Below are 17911 nucleotides of genomic sequence, written 5' to 3' on the forward strand. Positions count from 1 at the left end.
TTTGCTTGCCTTCGAATTGTTCCAAGTATGAAATTTGTTCCAACTCCAGAAGTAAAAATTATTGAAATTTTTGTTGTAAGTTAGCATTGTTCCAAGTCAGAGGTGTTCCAAGTCCGAGGGTACACTGTGTATATATACATATATATATATATATATATATATATATATATATATATATATATATATATATATATATATATATATATATATATATATATATATATATATATATATATATATATATATATATATATATATATATATATATATATATATATATCTATTACAGTCAGATGCTACTTAGATACTATCTAATGTTTTTACATTAGAGAAGAAATATTACAACCGGTATCATTCTAGCCCAGTGTAACATAATTTGTGTTCATATATAACAGCTCAATTCAATAATTATAAGAAAAATAAGACTGTACTCATCAGAGACCCCCAAGAGTTAGCATACAGTGAATTGTACCTTTTAGCAGCCATGTGTGGTGTAGATGTCAGATGCACTGAGAACCTGATAGACTAGTTGCTGCCCACATCCACCCACCACAGTTGCCATATTCATTAGTACTAACATCTCAAAATTTAATGTTATCCAATAAACACACAAGTAAATCTCCACAAATCAATGATTTTTGTAAAACTAAATATCAGCTAAACAAATCATTCTAAGACTGTCAGAATTAATATTAATATTTCAATTAAGATGTGGTGTCATAATGAGGCACACACTTGTCTCTTATCAGATTCCAGGTGTTGTCCTCTTGACTCATAAGACTACTTGATTAATTCATCTGAAGAGTTCTTGGCTTCTTACAATGAGCCAACAATATTAATGGACTGATCTCTGACAAAGGTAAATAGATTTTCATATATATATATATATACTGTATATATATATATATATATATATATATATATATATATATATATATATATATATATATATATATATATATATACTTGTAAATATTAAAAGAAGAATAGTATAGAAGACTATGAAGACAACTTGATCTGCACAGAGCAGCTCCTACATCTGTTTAATTAAACTGTTGCTTGTCAAGATAAAAGTGTGGCCTTGAAAATCCACATACTAAGAAATCTGAGATAACATAGAAACAGCTGTTATTCCTCAGGATCTCTAATGTGAGATCAACTACTTATATCATAATATAAAGAAAATAAATAAAGGTAAAATATTAAAAGAAATGCTACCAATTTCTTTAAAGCAAAATTAGCATTCTTAGTTCTTGAATAGATATCAGAATCGAGAAACAGATTTTTGTATGCTTTTTTTTTTTTACAAATACTAAGAACAAGGTAGTATGAAAAAAAAATTGAGATTTAGTGCTACAGCAGATGGCCAACAGATGGTACTATAGTGAAACCAGTGCTATGGAGCTGAGCAGTAAATTTCATTAAACAACCACTGACTGTTGTCATTATTTCAAGTTTAAGACATGTACCACAATATCTTCATGACCATGTGCATAGGCTTACTTGGGACTTCATCATGAACAATAAATTGCAGTTGAGAGTAAACATCAAATTCTGTATCAGATCTGTAAATCTACAACAGAAACCTCTAGAATGAATAGGCTCATCTATAGCAATGAAAAAAAAAAAAAAGGAGAGAGAGAGAGAGAGAGAGAGAGAGAGAGAGAGAGAGAGAGAGAGAGAGAGAGAGAGAGAGAGAGAGAGAGAGAGAGAGAGAGAGAGAGAGAGAAGGCCAATAATTGCTATTAATGAAGAAAATATGACTCATGTGTGAACTCTGGTAATGAAGATGATCAAATTACAATTATTAATGTTAATGCTAGTAGTGTTGATGCATGGCATAAACTAGTATTACTATCAGTGGTGGCTTGAGGCTTAGATTAGGTAGTGGGAGTGCTTCAGAAGAAATTGTATGCATTGTTTTACTATTTTGTAAAAATGAAACACTCAACTGTCCTCTTCTACACAGAACATCCTTAGTCTGTTCTTTACTTATAATCTAAACTGGAAACTTCACGTTCATCTTTAGCTAAAACAGCTTCTATGAAGTTAGACACTCTGAGCCCAATCCCAACTGAGCCTGTCTTTGAGAAGAGATTAATTCACCTACAGAGAAAGGCTTTTATTCCTTGAAATTTGGAATTGAGTATACATACTAATCTTAATAGGATTGTGTTCTAGAAAACCAATTGTGGTGAGATGATTCCAAAACCTGACTGTAAGTTTTTACAATTCAGAAAAATCATATAATTTAAGTCTGTTAAGTGTTAAATATGACTTCTACATATGTTATATAAGAGACTACTTGATCCAATCAAGTATCCCATTTTCCACCAGTATTCAAAACTAATTTGTTAGAAAGAGTTAGGAATAGTTCTTTTATATATAATTACTAGCATTTTTTAGGTTATCAGTGTACAACTTTTGAGTCATAATATTTCAGATATAAATACTAAATCAGAAGATTATAATGATATTCTTTGCAGCTGCAAGAAGTTGTTTTCCATTACTCCTCCAATTATGTAGCATACGTTTCTAGTGATGCACATTGGCCCTTCCTGCTCTTTTTTTTTTCTTCTTTTATCTACATAAGCTATGTCACTGCTAGTCTCAGATTATTTGCTTATAACTTCAAACTGTACGCTATACTTCTGTCCATAAAATTTGATGGTTTGGGTGCAATTTTATTACTACAAAACTACATTTTTGTATTATAGAGTAAACGTCTGTCTTGGGATCTTTCTATATCTGTCAGCAAATATGCTTGTATATATTTCTTCACACATAATACTGTTCTTGCCCATGATTACATCCTATGGAATCATCTCCATTATACTATATTAAAGAAACATGCAGTGTTGCTATTAGTAGTGTTGCTAATAGTACTATTCTCAAAGAGAACCTGACAATAGTAGAGCAGGTGGGGGGCAGAGGGGGTGACTGCCCCGAGCCCACTGTTGCATGGGAGCCTACCACCAGACTGACGATGGAGCAAGGGTAAAAAAAAAAAAAAAAAAAAAAAAAAAAAAAAAGGAAAGTCCAAAAGTCACAATGTAGGACTCTGGCAGCTGTACTTGTAAGGATAAAGGTGATAAAGTAAAGTAGAAAAATGAAAATAAAGAATAAATAAGTCTTCTTTCCCCTGTCTCTCAATCTCTCTCTATGTGTGACATTGAAGTGCATACACACACATGTTGTCTGTTTACTTTTAGTGATCTGCTTGACCTGAAGTGTGGAACCTAGTTAGCTTAGCTGCAAAAAAAATAATTAATGAATTAAAAAAGATAAAAATGTGATAAAACACAAGTCAGGTGCACTAAAGTAGAAAGATTGGTAAAGCCCATGAATAAGGTGCTGAAATAGCTTATTGGCAGCTGTGGTGCTGAAATCAAGAGGTTGCTGTCTGATGACAAATCCATGACACTTGCCATGGTGCTGAATTGACACCTCATCGTAATCCACATACCATTCTGCCATTCTGACAGAGTGTGTCGGAGGGAGTGACCTGTGACATTGTCATATGTAGAAACATTTAGCGCAACTGGCATGTTTAAATAACCATCACAAGGGGCCATCAAGAATGCTCCGCCCCCTCAATGTTGAGACCCCTGCTCTGCGTCTGGAACCTGACTTCATGTATCAAGCTTTTCATTACACATGTCAAGCAAAATTTTGGTTTTGGAAGTGTAATGTGAAATACTTTACTACATCGGAGATCTACACAAGCTGGAATCCATCCATAGGAAGAGGGCTAAGAAAGAAGTTGGATTTGCTGACCTGCCATAATCAGAAAGACTGTCAAGACTAAAATTGTCCTTTATCATGGGTAGATTATGAGCTGATATGATTCAGGTGTGGAAGATTATGTGTGGTTCAACTCCTCATGAAAATGATTTGTTTCTGAGAGGTAATTTGGATAGAACAAGGGGTTACAGCCAGAGGACCACACATATCAGAGGTTGTTTCACTCACTATGTGTTATCAGCACTTAGAACTCTTTCCCTGTCCCAGTTACTTTGGCTCAATCTATCCATTCTTTTAAACATTCACTTGAACATTTCCTTGGTCATCGTCTTTATGAGTTTTATTCATCATTCTGTTGGTGCTGCATCTGTAATGAATTATAAAGATTCTGTCCTCATGTAAATTCACACACACATCAATTCACCCACATACTCCATGTCATATCCACTGACTCTGGGGAATAAGAATGAATGTGGTGAAATCATGCTTATTTGGCTGTGTGTTTATACCGATAATGATAAATAAATATTAAAATGGAAATATTTATTATGTTCATTTGCTGAATATGAATATAGAAATAAGACCTTTAAAACAAATAAAAATTTGAAACCTAAATACATATAAACTTAAAAATCTAAATAGGCTATGCACTGTAATAAAAGCGAAAAATTAATACATTTCCTGTATACTGCCCTAACTTCTGGCTAGTACAGTTGTAATGGGTTGGCCTGGCATTGCTAAGGTCGGCAGATCAAGTCTCCCTTGGGCTTATGAGTTTAAACTGCTTACTTAGAGGTTATTGCTGTGATTGGAGTGCCACAGTGTGGTGTTAGGTTTACCTGGCTGATGTTCTGGAGAGCACCACATGTGGTGGATACCGCAACTAAAATCAACGAACTTGAACTTTATCTTTATCTGTCACACAGCAGGCCTTCTTGTCTTACCGACACAGGTATAAGGCAGTGAATATATTTACCTGAGCTCTCTCACATCTTGCCACAAACTGCTTGAGTTTTATGGCCATGACCAGTTATAAAAATATTGGTAAATGAACCACAAATTAAATATTTAAATACACTGCAAACAAGTAAGAGGTAAATCATTCATGAGTGCATGCGCATGTGCATGCATCCTTGTGCATGCACACACCCGGTAGCTCAGTGGTTAGAGCGCTGGCTTCACAAGCCAGAGGACTGGGGTTCAATTCCCCAGCCGGGTGGAGATATTTGGGTGTGTCTCCTTTCACGTGTAGCCCCTGTTCACCTAGCAGTGAGTAGGTACGGGATGTAAATCGAAGAGTTGTGACCTTGTTGTCCCAGTGTGTGGTGTGTGCCTGGTCTCAGGCCTATCCGAAGATCGGAAATAATGAGCTCTGAGCTCGTTCCATAGGGTAACGTCTGGCTGTCTTGTCAGAGACTGCAGCAGATCAAACAGTGAAAAAGTGAAACAGTGAAACACACACACACACACACACACACACACACACACACACACACACACATAACTCTGGAACAGAGAAGGGAGAGAGGAGATCTGATACAAGTTTATAAATTGATGAATGGAATGGATCAAGTAGATAATGAGAAACTGATCCTGAGAGAGGATTATGACATTCAAAGCACAAGAATTCGATTGTAATCACTCGGTCGTGTTCATTCGATTGTAATCACTCGGTCGTGTTAATTCGATTGTAATCACTCGGACGTGTTCATTCGATTGTAATCACTCGGTCGTGTTAATTCGATTGTAATCACTCGGTCGTGTTAATTCGATTGTAATCACTCGGTCGTGTTCATTCGATTGTAATCACTCGGTCGTGTTAATTCGATTGTAACCACTCGGTCGTGTTCATTCGATTGTAATCACTCGGTCGTGTTAATTCGATTGTAATCACTCGGTCGTGTTCATTCGATTGTGTTCACTCCGTCGTGTTCATTCGATTGTGTACACTCGGTCGTGTTAATTCGATTGTGTACACTCGGTCGTGTTCATTCGATTGTGTACACTCGGTCGTGTTCATTCGATTGTGTACACTCGGTCGTGATAATTCGATTGTGTACACTCGGTCGTGTTCATTCGATTGTGTACACTCGGTCGTGATAATTCGATTGTGTACACTCGGTCGTGTTAATTCGATTGTAATCACTCATATCAATCACATTGTTCTTTCCACGTTTCGATTGTCTCGGCGTGCTGTGTTTGTAAAACGTATCTGCTTTCGATTTCGTTCACTACGTTTCTAATTCTATTTCGTTCACTCCGCGTTTTTAATTCTATTTCGTTCACTCCGCTTTTTCTGTTGGACTCGTTCACTCCGCTGTTTCTTTAATTAAGCTTCTTGTTTTATATTCGCTTCGGACTTCGTTCACTCCGCGTATCCTTACAATTTTTTTAGTTTTGATCTTTTTAATTTATTTGCATTTTTTTTTGTAGTTTTTTTTTTTTATTTCTACTCTAAACATTTTTTCGTATTTTCTCATCTCATTTATTTTTTTTTTTTTTTTTCTGATTTTGTTTTTTTGTTTTGATTTTATTATTTTCAGTTTTTTTTTTTTTCATTTTCTTGATTTTATATTTTTTAGTTTGATGGAGGGTTGGGGGAGAGGCGCCGCCTTCCTTCTTGTCTCACTCCTCGGTGTTGGTGTCCTCCGTGCCGTACACATCCTCCTCGAGGGAGCTGCTCTCCTGATCTCCATCACCCAGCAGCTCCCACAGTTCTTCATCTATGAGGCTGAACTCGCCCTCCTCCTCTGCTTCACATGCACTGGCCCACGATGCCTCGGCACGGTCCAGGTCCTGCTCCATTTGGTCCATCTCAGCCTGAAGGGCTGCCAACTCTGTCTTGCCGGTCTTCTTCTCCTTCAGAAGCACCTGGCCTTCCTTCTTCATTACCGAGCACTCAGTTGCCATGATGTCCACATACGTGTCCATCACTGTCCGTGGCTTGACTGGCAGAGGCTCCCAGGCCCGCAGCAATGCCCAGAAAGGCAACACACAGTCCTCGCATTTGCAGCCGACACTGGTTCTAAAAACCGGGGGAGCCTTGTCCTCTGCTTCTCCTTGCCCTTCCACAGCCTCACTTTCTGCCTTTCCCTCCACCTCTTCCACGTCTTCTGCCTTGTCCTGGTGTTGGTCTCCCTGTGCTATGCTCAGCTGTAGCACATACCCTTTTGGCCCCTCCTCCCCCAGGCCCTCGATGAATTCCGCCACTGGTTCAGTGATCGTGGCCTTCCCATAACTGAGCGTCACCACCGTCTTCACCAGGGCGTCTCCGGACCTGGCGCTAGCCTTTTGCAGACTGGCCAGGTCAAAGTCTGCTGGCAGGGTGGTGTAAGCCAGCCGTTGGTGCCAGAGCTCGAGCCAGTCAAAGCGGAAGGTCGCAACCTTCTTGTAGGCGGGTCGTGGCAGACACCGCCACCATCGCCCGAGCTTCTGCACCGACACCTTCACCTTTTGAGGCTTGGTGTATCGGGCGTTGCTGGCCTCAACGATGCAAATAGCTCGCTTTTGCATTTCTTTTGACTTTGGGGTTTTGAACCACTCTGCTGAGTAAGGGTGCTGTGGTCGGTGGGCCAGCGTGGTATTTAACTTCATTTTTTGTCTTCGCATCAGCTCCACCCTCAGTTAACTCCAAGCCTCTGGATGCCTGTCTCTGATTGGGCGACTGCTTGCTGGGCCCCGCGTGTCTCATTGGACGCCCTACTGCTCCCGTCTCACATTATCACTACATGCTTCACACGCCTTTTATGCATGGCATGTTCACTACTACTATTGATGCTATATGCTACTCGTATTATTACTACTAACCTTATTCTTCTTTTCATGATTATTATCATGATTTCTATTAGTAATAGTAGTATAGTAGTAGTAGTAGTAGTAGTAGTAGTAGTAGTAGTAGTAGTAGTAGTAGTAGTAGAAGTAGTAGTAGTAGTACAATCATTACTAGTATTGTTATTTTGGACATATCATTAATGAAAGAAAATTATAACAAACTGATGAATCATGAATACATTTTTTAACAGTTCATGAAAACATTCAGATTCTTCTTACCTCGCTCCCGACCGGCACTCACTCACACGTCACAACCACTTCACGCAAAACATTCCGTCTCTGAAAGTCTTCTTTGCTCTTCTCAATTTTTTTTTCAAGGTCAAGCAAGACTACACTGTGAAACAATCTGTGCCATAATGTCATAATGATCTAGTTGTTTGTTTAGAGGATGTTTGTGAAAAACGATACTACGTACGGCCTGAAACGGATAGCACAGTGGTTCTCAAACGTTTTCATGAGCGACCCTATTTGGAACATTTCATTCCTTCGCGACCCAGAGTAAGGTAAAGAGAAAGAAAATGTACAATGATTTATAGTTATATACACGAGCCTGCATGGGCCCACTGCCAGTCCAACATACGTGTTTGATACAGGAGTCATTCCTGTCAGAGACACCATTACGTGGTGCCCAGGAGGAGGGAGGTAGGGGGAAGATGAACATACATAACAAAAGTAATTTGTGGTTAAAGAATAATAATTCAATTTAGTAACTGAAATACACTGAGACACTGAAAGCATGTTAATGTTCCTGTGTCCCTGCGACCCATCAAAATTGATCTCGCGACCCAACTTTGGGTCGCGACCCAGTTTGAGAACCACTGGGATAGCAGATTCAATGATTCGAGATGAACAAAGTGCGACCTCCAGCTGTCCCACTCCTGCGTTACTGACCGGGGGAAAATCGTGGCTATTGAATAAAGAGGTCGCGGATGCACTTGGAAAGAAAGGAAAAATATCATCACAGACTCTTACAATCTTCTATGAAATTTACTTCACGAGAGATATAGTAAGTGCATCATGCGAGTATATTGTTTGTTTCCGCCAGTTATTGCAGCACAACCCTCATCCTATCTAAGATCATAGACTTATACTGCAAACATTCACTCAAGAAGAAAAAGAAAAAATGCCACCCACTCTCAGAAACTTGTTCATTCTTTTATTCCTCGCATCACACTAACGGGTTTCTTTTTACGCGCCATATTAAACTCAGGCCATATCCCGTCAATGTGTGTGTGTGTGTGTGTGTGTGTGTGTGTGTGTGAATCTAATTTTAGTTATCCAATTATACTCTTTTATTAATTTGAAAACACTGAAATAGAGGTGAATGGATTGAATATAACATTTAAACAACACTGATGCCATTGAAGCTACGATTACACACAAGAGGTGGTTCGTGGGAGAAAAAAAGAAGCAGAGAGATAGAGAGAAGAGTCGACAGATTGAAAGGAGATAGACAAACAGACAGTGGTTGGTGGGAGACAGGTAGACAGGCAGACAGTAGTGGCTATTGGAGAAAGAGAGGTAGAAAAACAGACAGACAGATAGATGGAAGAAGGAAACAGAGACAAACAGAAGAGCTGTGGTTGGCGGGAGACAGAGAGGCATACGAAGGTGCGGCGAATCAGCGAGAGAGAGGAGAGAGAGAGAGAGAGAGAGAGAGAGAGAGAGAGAGAGAGAGGGGGGGGCAAGCAGGGAAAGAGATGGCTGAGAGGAAAAACAGCAGCGGTAGGGTATGCAAGAGAAGCAAGAGAACGCCTTAGGGGAGCGGTGAATTGTTTTATTACTTTCCAATTCTATTACTTTTACAATCATACCTCGTTCTTTTTTTCACTGCTTTGGTGGCTGAGAGTCCGTGTGCGTGTGTGTGTGTGTTCTTATGTGTTTATCTCGAAGCAATATACAGTATTTCACCGGGACTCTTGTTGTCGTGTGCCCATATGAGGACGAAGTTGTGAATGCGGGTGTGGATTGTGGATTTGTGAGTGTACGGGTGTGTATTGTGGATTTGTGAGTGTACGGGTGTGTATTGTGGATTTGTGAGTGTACGGGTGTGGATTGTGGATTTGTGAGTGTACGGGTGTGGATTGTGGATTTGTGAGTGTACGGGTGTGGATTGTGGATTTGTGAGCGTACGGATGTGGATTGTGGATTTGTGAGTGTACGGGTGTGGATTGTGGATTTGTGAGTGTACGGGTGTGGATTGTGGATTTGTGAGTGAACGGGTGTGGATTGTGGATATGTGAGCGTACGGGTGTGGATTGTGGATTTGTGAGCGTACGGGTGTGGATTGTGGATTTGTGAGAGACGGTGTGGATTGTGGATTTGTGAGTGAGGTGTGGATTGTGGATTGTGAGAGAGTGAGAGAGAGAGAGAGAGAGAGAGAGAGAGAGAGAGAGAGAGAGAGAGAGAGAGAGAGAGAGAGAGAGAGAGAGAGAGACACACACACACACACACACACACACACACACACACACACACACACACACACACACACACACACTGTGGAACAAGTTTAACTAAAAATTATGAAGGCAAAAGACTAAAAATGATGTATACGAACACAGACGGGGTTTTATCAAGTAAATTAGAATTAAGAGATTACATAAGGAAAGAAAATCCAGATATTGTATGCCTGGCTGAAACAAAACTAAATGAGGCAATCATAATAGATTTGGATAATAGGTATAATGTATGGAGAAGAGACAGAGTGGGTAAAGGAGGAGGAGGAGTCATGATAATGTTAAGGAAGGAGATAGTGATAAACCAAGTGGAATGTGGGAAGGAAAAGCAGAAGTATTGTATATTAAGATGCATATTAATAAAAAAGAGTTAACAATCATTGTAACATATGTGCCACCAAAAACAAATTCATGGACCAATCAAGAATATAAAGACATGATAGATGACACAATAAGGAGTCTAATGAGAATCGTTAAAGAAAAGAGAAAAGTGATATTAGTAGGAGATTTCAACTGTAAAGAAGTGGACTGGGAAAATTATGAAAGTGGTATGGGGGAAGAAGCCTGGGAAGAAAGATTCTTGAACCTAATGATAGACAATATGATGGACCAGAGAGTAAAGGAATGCACAAGATTCAGAGGAAACGAGAGAGAGATTGGACCTAGTTTTACAAGGGGTATACAAATGAATGACGATATAAGATATAAGTGCCCATTGAGAAAGAATGACCATGCAATATAGATATAGAAGAAGGAAAGGAAGATAGAGACGATTCATACAAAGGAGACCGATTAAATTACAAAAAAGCTGATATTGAGAATCTCAAGAACTATTTTAAAAACGTAGACTGGGAGGAGATGGAAAACTCAGAGATAATGCAAGACAAATATAACTTATTTTTGGAAATATACAAAACAGGAGTCAGGGAATATGTCCCAAAATATAGACCAAAAGAAGAAGGAAAGAAAGATTGGTTTAATGCAAGGTGTGCTAGGGCAAAGGAGAAAAGAGATGGAGCATGGAAAAGGTGGAGGAGAAATAGGAATCCAACAAACAAGGAAAACTTCAAGGCAGCGAGAAATGAATATGTTAAGGTGAGGAAGGAAGAGGAAAAGAACTTGAAAAGATATTGTCGAAAAATGTAAGGAGCAACCAAAATTGTTCTATAGATTCATAAATGGAAAAATTAGGCAAAAAGAAACAATAGAAAGGTTAAAAGGAGAGAACGGGATGGTGGAAGACCCAAAAGTATGGCAGAACTATTAAATAAAAATTCCAGGAGGTCTTTACTAAAGAATCCAAATTTGAGAGGCCACAGGGTAATAGAGAGACAATCTATATGAAAGAGATTAAAGTAACCAAGCTTGAAATAAAAGAGTTAATGAAGGAACTGGATGAAGAGAAGGCAATGGGACCGGATGAAGTCTCAGGCAGAATACTGAAAGAATGTAGGGAAGAACTAGCAAGTCCTATATACAACATCATAAAATGCTCAATAGAAAATGGAACAGTGCCAGTAGAATGGAAAAGAGCTGAGGTGGTTCCCATATATAAGAGCGGAAGGAAAGAAGAACCTTTAAATTACAGACCGGTATCACTAACTAGTGTAATATGCAAGATGTGTGAAAGAATAATAAAGAAACAATGGATCGAGTTCCTTGAAGACAACAAATTAATATCAAATAGCCAATTTGGTTTTAGAAAAGGACGGTCTTGTGTAACTAATTTATTGAGTTTCTATTCTAGAATAGTTGATAGAGTACAAGAGAGAGAGGATGGGTTGACTGCATCTATTTGGATTTAAAAAAGGCGTTTGACAAAGTGCCACACGCAAGATTACTGTGGAAGTTAGAGGAGAAGGGTGGCTTAAAAGGAAGCACATTGAGATGGATAGAAAATTATTTGAGGGGGAGAGAAATAAGGACGGTAGTTAAAGATATGAAGTCCAAGTGGAGAGCAGTAGAAAGCGGAGTGCCACAGGGGTCAGTATTGGCACCAGTACTTTTCCTCATTTATATTAACGACATGCCAGAAGGAGTGAACAGCTACATAAATTTGTTTGCGGATGATACGAAACTGTGCAGAGTTATAAAGCAAAAGGAGGATTGTGAAATACTGCAAGAAGACCTAAATAAGATCTGGGAATGGAGTAAGAAGTGGGAAATGGAATTCAATGTGAACAAAAGCCATGTCATGGAAATGGGAAAGAGTGAAAGACGACCTGTGGGAATCTATAAGATGGGAGATGGAGTAGAACTGGAGAAAGTCAAAAGGAAAAGGACTTAGGAGTGACGATGGAAGAAAACAATCAACCAGTAAGCCATATTGATAGAATTTTTAGAGAAACATATAATTTGCTGAGGAATATTGGAGTAGCATTTCACTACATGGACAAAGAAATGATGAAGAAATTGATAAATACTATAATAAGACCCAGATTGGAATATGCAGGAGTAGTGTGGACCCCTCATAAAAAGAAACACATAAGGAAATTGGAGAGGCTACAAAAAATGGCTACAAGAATGGTCCCAGAACTTGAAGGGATGACATATGAGGAGAGACTAAAGGCTATGGATCTACCAACCTTGGAACAAAGAAGGAGAGAGGAGACCTGATACAAGTCTATAAATTGATCAACGGAATGGACCAAGTGGATAATGAGAAACTGATCCTGAGAGAAGAATATGACATCCGAAGCACAAGATCGCATAGTAAAAAGCTGAGAAAGGAAGATGTCTGAGAGATATTAAAAATATAGTTTCCCGCAGAGATGTATTGAGACGTGGAACAGTTTAGATGAAGAAGTAGTGTCTGCAACGAGTGTGCACACTTTTAAAGTAAGATTGGATAAGTGTAGATATGGAGACGGGGCCACACGAGCATAAAACCCAGGCCCTGTAAAACTACAACTAGGTAAATACAACTAGGTAAATACACATACACACACAAACACACACACACACACACACCAGCCCAGCTGGACACCCCCTTGGTTACTAACCAAGCCCTAAACCAAACCTAAATTGACCTAATTTCAACCTATATATGAAATGTAGTGAATCATTGGCAATGCTGCTCACTAATCTGGTGTAACACATACCCAACACACCTACTACCTCTATTTAGACTCCAAAAGAAAATTATAAGGATTATAACTAACAGTAACTTTTATTAACATACCCATCCTCTTTTTAAAAACACAAATATATTAAAAATATTTGACATAAATAAACTACAGATCAGCATATTTATGCTTAAGTTAATGCGCAGCAGCCATAATACAGTAATACATCCTCAACATGACTACCCTACACGCACACGAGACTATCTCCGTACACCAGCACACAACCTTACTATTTTCCAACACTCATTAGCTTTCACCGGTCCTAAAATATAGAATTCTATCCCCAGTAATATAAAAAACTCTAACTCTATATATTGTTTTAAAAAGCATTACACAATATTAAAATATGTCCATATATTTCAATAGCGTCACTCTATATTATAATTTATTGTTGTGTGTGTGTGTGTGTGTAATTCATCTCGGTCGCCTGCTGGTCACCCAGCCAGTCTTCCCCATTACAGAGCGACCTCAGAGCTCATAGACCGATCTTCGGGTAGGATTGAGACCACAACACACTCCACACACCGGGAAAGCGAGGCCACAACCCCTCAAGTTACATCCCGTACCTATTTACTGCTAGGTGAACAGGGTCCACACATTAAGAGGCTTGCCCATTTGCCTCGCTGCCCCGGGACTCGAACCTGGTCCTCTCGATTGTGAGTCGAGTGTGCTAACCACTACACTACGCGGTGTACCACTACACTACACGTGTGTGTGTGTGTGTGTGTGTGTGTGTTTCACTGTTTGATCTGCTGCAGTCTCTGACGAGACAGCCAGATGTTACCCTACAGAACGAGCTCAGAGCTCATTATTTCCAATCTTCGGATAGGCCTGAGACCAGGCAAACACCACACACCGGAACAACAAGGTCACAACTTGATTTACATCCCGTACCTACTCACTGCTAGGTGAACAGGGGCTACACGTGAAAGGAGACACACCCAAATATCTCCACCCGGCTGGGTAATCGAACCCCGGTCCTCTGGCTTGTGAAGCCAGCACTCTAACCACTGAGCTACCGGGTGTGTGTGTGTGTGTGTGTGTGTGTGTGTGTGTGTGTGTGTGTGTGTGTGTGTGTGTGTGTGTGTGTGTGTGTGTGTGTGTATTTACCTAGTTTTACCTAGTTGTAGTTTTACAGGACCTGGGCTTTATGCTCGTGTGGCCCCGTCTCCATATCTACACTTATCCAATTTTTCTTTAAAACTATGCACACTCGTTGCTGACACCACTTCCTCACTCAAACTGTTCCAAGTCTCAACACATCTTTGCAGGAAACAATATTTTTTAACATCTCTCAGACATCTTCCCTTCCTCAGTTTCTTACTATGCGATCTTGTGCTTCTAATGTCATATTCTTCTCTCAGGATTAGTTTCTCATTATCCACTTGATCCATTCCGTTAATCAATTTATAAACTTGTATCAGATCTCCTCTCTCTCTCCTCTGTTCCAGGGTTGGTAGATCCATAGCTTTTAGTCTCTCCTCATATGTCATCCCTTTAAATTCTGGAACCATTCTTGTAGCCATCTTTTGTAGTCTCTCCAATTTCCTTATGTGTTTCTTTTTATGGGGGTCCATATAACTCCTGCATATTCCAATCTAGGTCTTATTTTAGTACTTATGAATTTCTTCATCATTTCTTTGTCCATATAGTGAAATGCTAATCCAATATTCCTTAGCAAATTATATGTCTCTCTATGTGTGTGTGCGTGCGCGTGTACATGTGTGTGAGTTTGCGTGGTGGTGGTGATTTCGGGGTATTTGTAAATTAATTAACTCTTTTTTTGCCTGAAAGCTATTTTTATAGCTTACAATGGGCTGCCTAAAAAAAATATATATATCATATACCGTGTATCAATTAAGGCATAATAAAGTGTTTCAAAGTGTTTCAAAGTAATAACAGTATGTAAGCTCATCACAGCCGCTCCCTCCTAACAGGCTAACCGGATGCAGCGTGCTACACCCCTTCAAAGAAATAACAAAAATGCCTGGTAGTATCTGATATTACAATTTGGGAGGCAAAATCAACTCATGTTGTCAGAAATGTCAGAGATGATTAATAGAAGAGACCAATTCAGGCCTGTCACTCCAGCTCTGAATTACACATTCTAGATCTTGTGGTCGTGTGGTCAAACCTATGATCGAGGCTCCTTATTTTTCAGTACGTATAACCAAACCTTTTCTCTTCATTTTTCCATACATCGTGTAATTTTTCTTTCAAACTCTTAAACTGATTTAGCATTTATCACACTGTCTGGGAGGCTGTTCCAGTTATTCACATCCTATTACATAAGAAATACTTTTTAATGTCTTATTTTGCTCTTTACTTAAATATTTTCTTTCCATGATCATGAGTTTGCAATCCTTCCTGCATTTTAAACAAGCCTTCACATACATCTTTGTCATACACTCCATTCATCATTCTAAAGGTTTCCACCATATCTCCTCTTGACCTCCTACAATGCTGGTCAGAGCGGAAGGTGCGGTACCTGTGACATCCTCTGAAGGAGATTAATGACACAGAAAATGTTTTAATGAGGGTATTCACCTAAACTAGTAACTGATAGGGTGCCTCATGCCTTCTTGACCTTTCAAGTCTCTTGGGAAGTGAATCACCCAGGTGGTGAAGATACCCATATGTTCTGAATAGTGGCTTGGAGGTGTGGGAGGGAGTAAGTATCTCTCTCCTTTAGCTTCAGTTTTATGTACGCCCAGAGATTTTTTATAGGGTTCAGGTCTGGCGAACTTGTGGGCCAACGTTTTAAAAGGCTGACATTGCAGAAATCAAACCAGTCAACAATTAACTTTGCCGTATGGCATGGTGCACCATCTTGCATGAAGGAATCAGCATTGCACTTTTCCATACACACATGTAACTCATCTAGAATTAGCTCAAAGTAGTTATTTTGGTTCATATGAACATTCTTAGGCAAAAACACTAATTTTTCAAGACCATAGTAAGAAAAACAACCCTACACCATCAAAGAATCTGGGTTTTAATGTATGTGTTGTGTAGCGTGGATCGTGACGGTTACTACCGGGTCTGCGGTACACACGCTTTCTCTGGTTGTCTGTAATCTGAAAGCTTGCCTCATCTGACCAAAGTATCGTACGACACTTACCGAAGTCCCAATCTTTGTGCTGAGACACAAACTGCTTGCCTACTGTTAAGGTAATCATGACTGAAGCAAAGTTTTGAAACTGTGCGGCAACTCCGTTATCCCATGTCACCTTTCACATATCTCCGCACACTCCTTTCACTCACCCCACCCAGCACAGAGGGTTCCTAGCCTAAAGTTCCTTGCTGTGTATGCAAGGGTTGGCCTAAAGCTGTCTTCAAATAATGTTCAGAGTTCTCTGGCTCACACTGCACTTATGTCCTTCAGGCTTGTAAGGTGGTGGCGAAGCGACTCTTCCTCCCTAACGATAAATTTTGGTTCAACGTTGAACAATTTTGAGAGCTTTGCCAGTGTTTTGCAGCAATTTCTTGATTTGACTTATTCTCCCTCACTAAGGCACAAATAACTGAGATTTGGGCCTTACTAATTAGTTTCCTAGGTCCCATAATAGGTAGTAACAGGGTACAATGATAAGTTCACGCATCCACAAAAAGGGGCCGTGAGGGGGGGTGAAAAAAAATTCAAATGCAAGCACATGAACCACAGGCAAATGTTGACTAAGGAAACATATCATCTACTTTGACTACTAGAGCTGCAGAGTTGTCAGATAGTGACATACAGCAAATCCCACCGTATGTTTAGGAGTTAAGAAGGGATGAATGAAATTTGGTCAGCGTGGAAGTCGTGGTCCTTTTTGCGCCTTCCGCTCTGACCAGCAGTGTATATGTCAACATTGGTAGATCTAGTTTCTTCAGCCTTTCTTCATAGGAGAGATCCTTCAGGCCTGGTACCAAATTTGTTACCCTGCACTGAACCCTTTCAAAAGCCTCCACATCCTTCTTCTTGTAGGGACACCACACCTGATTGGCATATTCAAGGTGTGGTCAAATCAATGCCACATACAAGGACTTAAACATTTTCTCCTCCATGCTAACAAATGTCCTTCTTATTAACCCAACCATCATGTTCGCTTTATTTATTTATTCTGCAAAATGTTCACTGAAATTTAACTCCTGGTCGATCTTCATCCCTAAATCTTTCACTACTTTAATATGGTTCAGAGCTTCATCCATAGTATATTGAGATATATCTGTATTTTTTTACCAATTCTCATCAAATTGCATTTCTTAATAACCACTTCTTTGATCATTCATTCATTCTATTGAGATCTTCTTATAATTTTCTACAGTCACCTTCATCCTTTATCATTCTGAATGCTTTAGTATCATCAGCAAAAACATCTCGGTATTCAATATTATTTCCAGGATATCATTAATATACATAGCAAACAAGAGAGGATCAAGCATGATGCACACAGAGTTGAACTCTTGCATTTTCCAGGGTAGCAATGGTAGAACTATATAAAAAAAAAAAAAAAGCCTGAACTCGCAGTATGAGCAGTGGATGGGCCACGGGTGTCCATGGTGAAAACATCTTATCATTTCGTAGAAGCTGACGTGTTTTACTCTCTCACGAGAAGCAAATGCAATACTATATAGGTAACTCTTAGCATGGCAATCTCTCACTGGACGTCCTCTAGACAAAGGTCTGTAACTGGTTTTTCCCTGATACATAATTTATCTAACTACTGGCATGGTGGGCTCTCATTGGACGTCCGTAACACGTGATTTATA

The 17911-nt window shown here is 39.4% G+C and overlaps 1 protein-coding gene across 2 annotated transcripts in view; it reads right to left on the reverse strand.

The window, feature by feature from the left end:
* The window catches only part of LOC123516813 (putative aminopeptidase W07G4.4), a 56366-nt gene that overhangs the window by 36676 nt on the left and 1779 nt on the right, over positions 1 to 17911 (reverse strand). The window contains exon 1 of one of the 2 annotated variants that reach the window (XM_045276500.1): positions 473 to 610. The exons of the other annotated variant lie outside the window; for it this stretch is intronic. Within the exon in view, the coding sequence (XP_045132435.1) occupies positions 473 to 486 (14 nt within the window). The 5' untranslated portion in view covers positions 487 to 610. Of the gene's footprint in view, positions 1 to 472; positions 611 to 17911 lie in introns of those variants that run through there. 2 annotated transcript variants of the gene reach the window in all.

This window comes from Portunus trituberculatus, chromosome 41, assembly GCF_017591435.1.
Source record: "Portunus trituberculatus isolate SZX2019 chromosome 41, ASM1759143v1, whole genome shotgun sequence".
NCBI lineage: Eukaryota > Metazoa > Arthropoda > Malacostraca > Decapoda > Portunidae > Portunus > Portunus trituberculatus.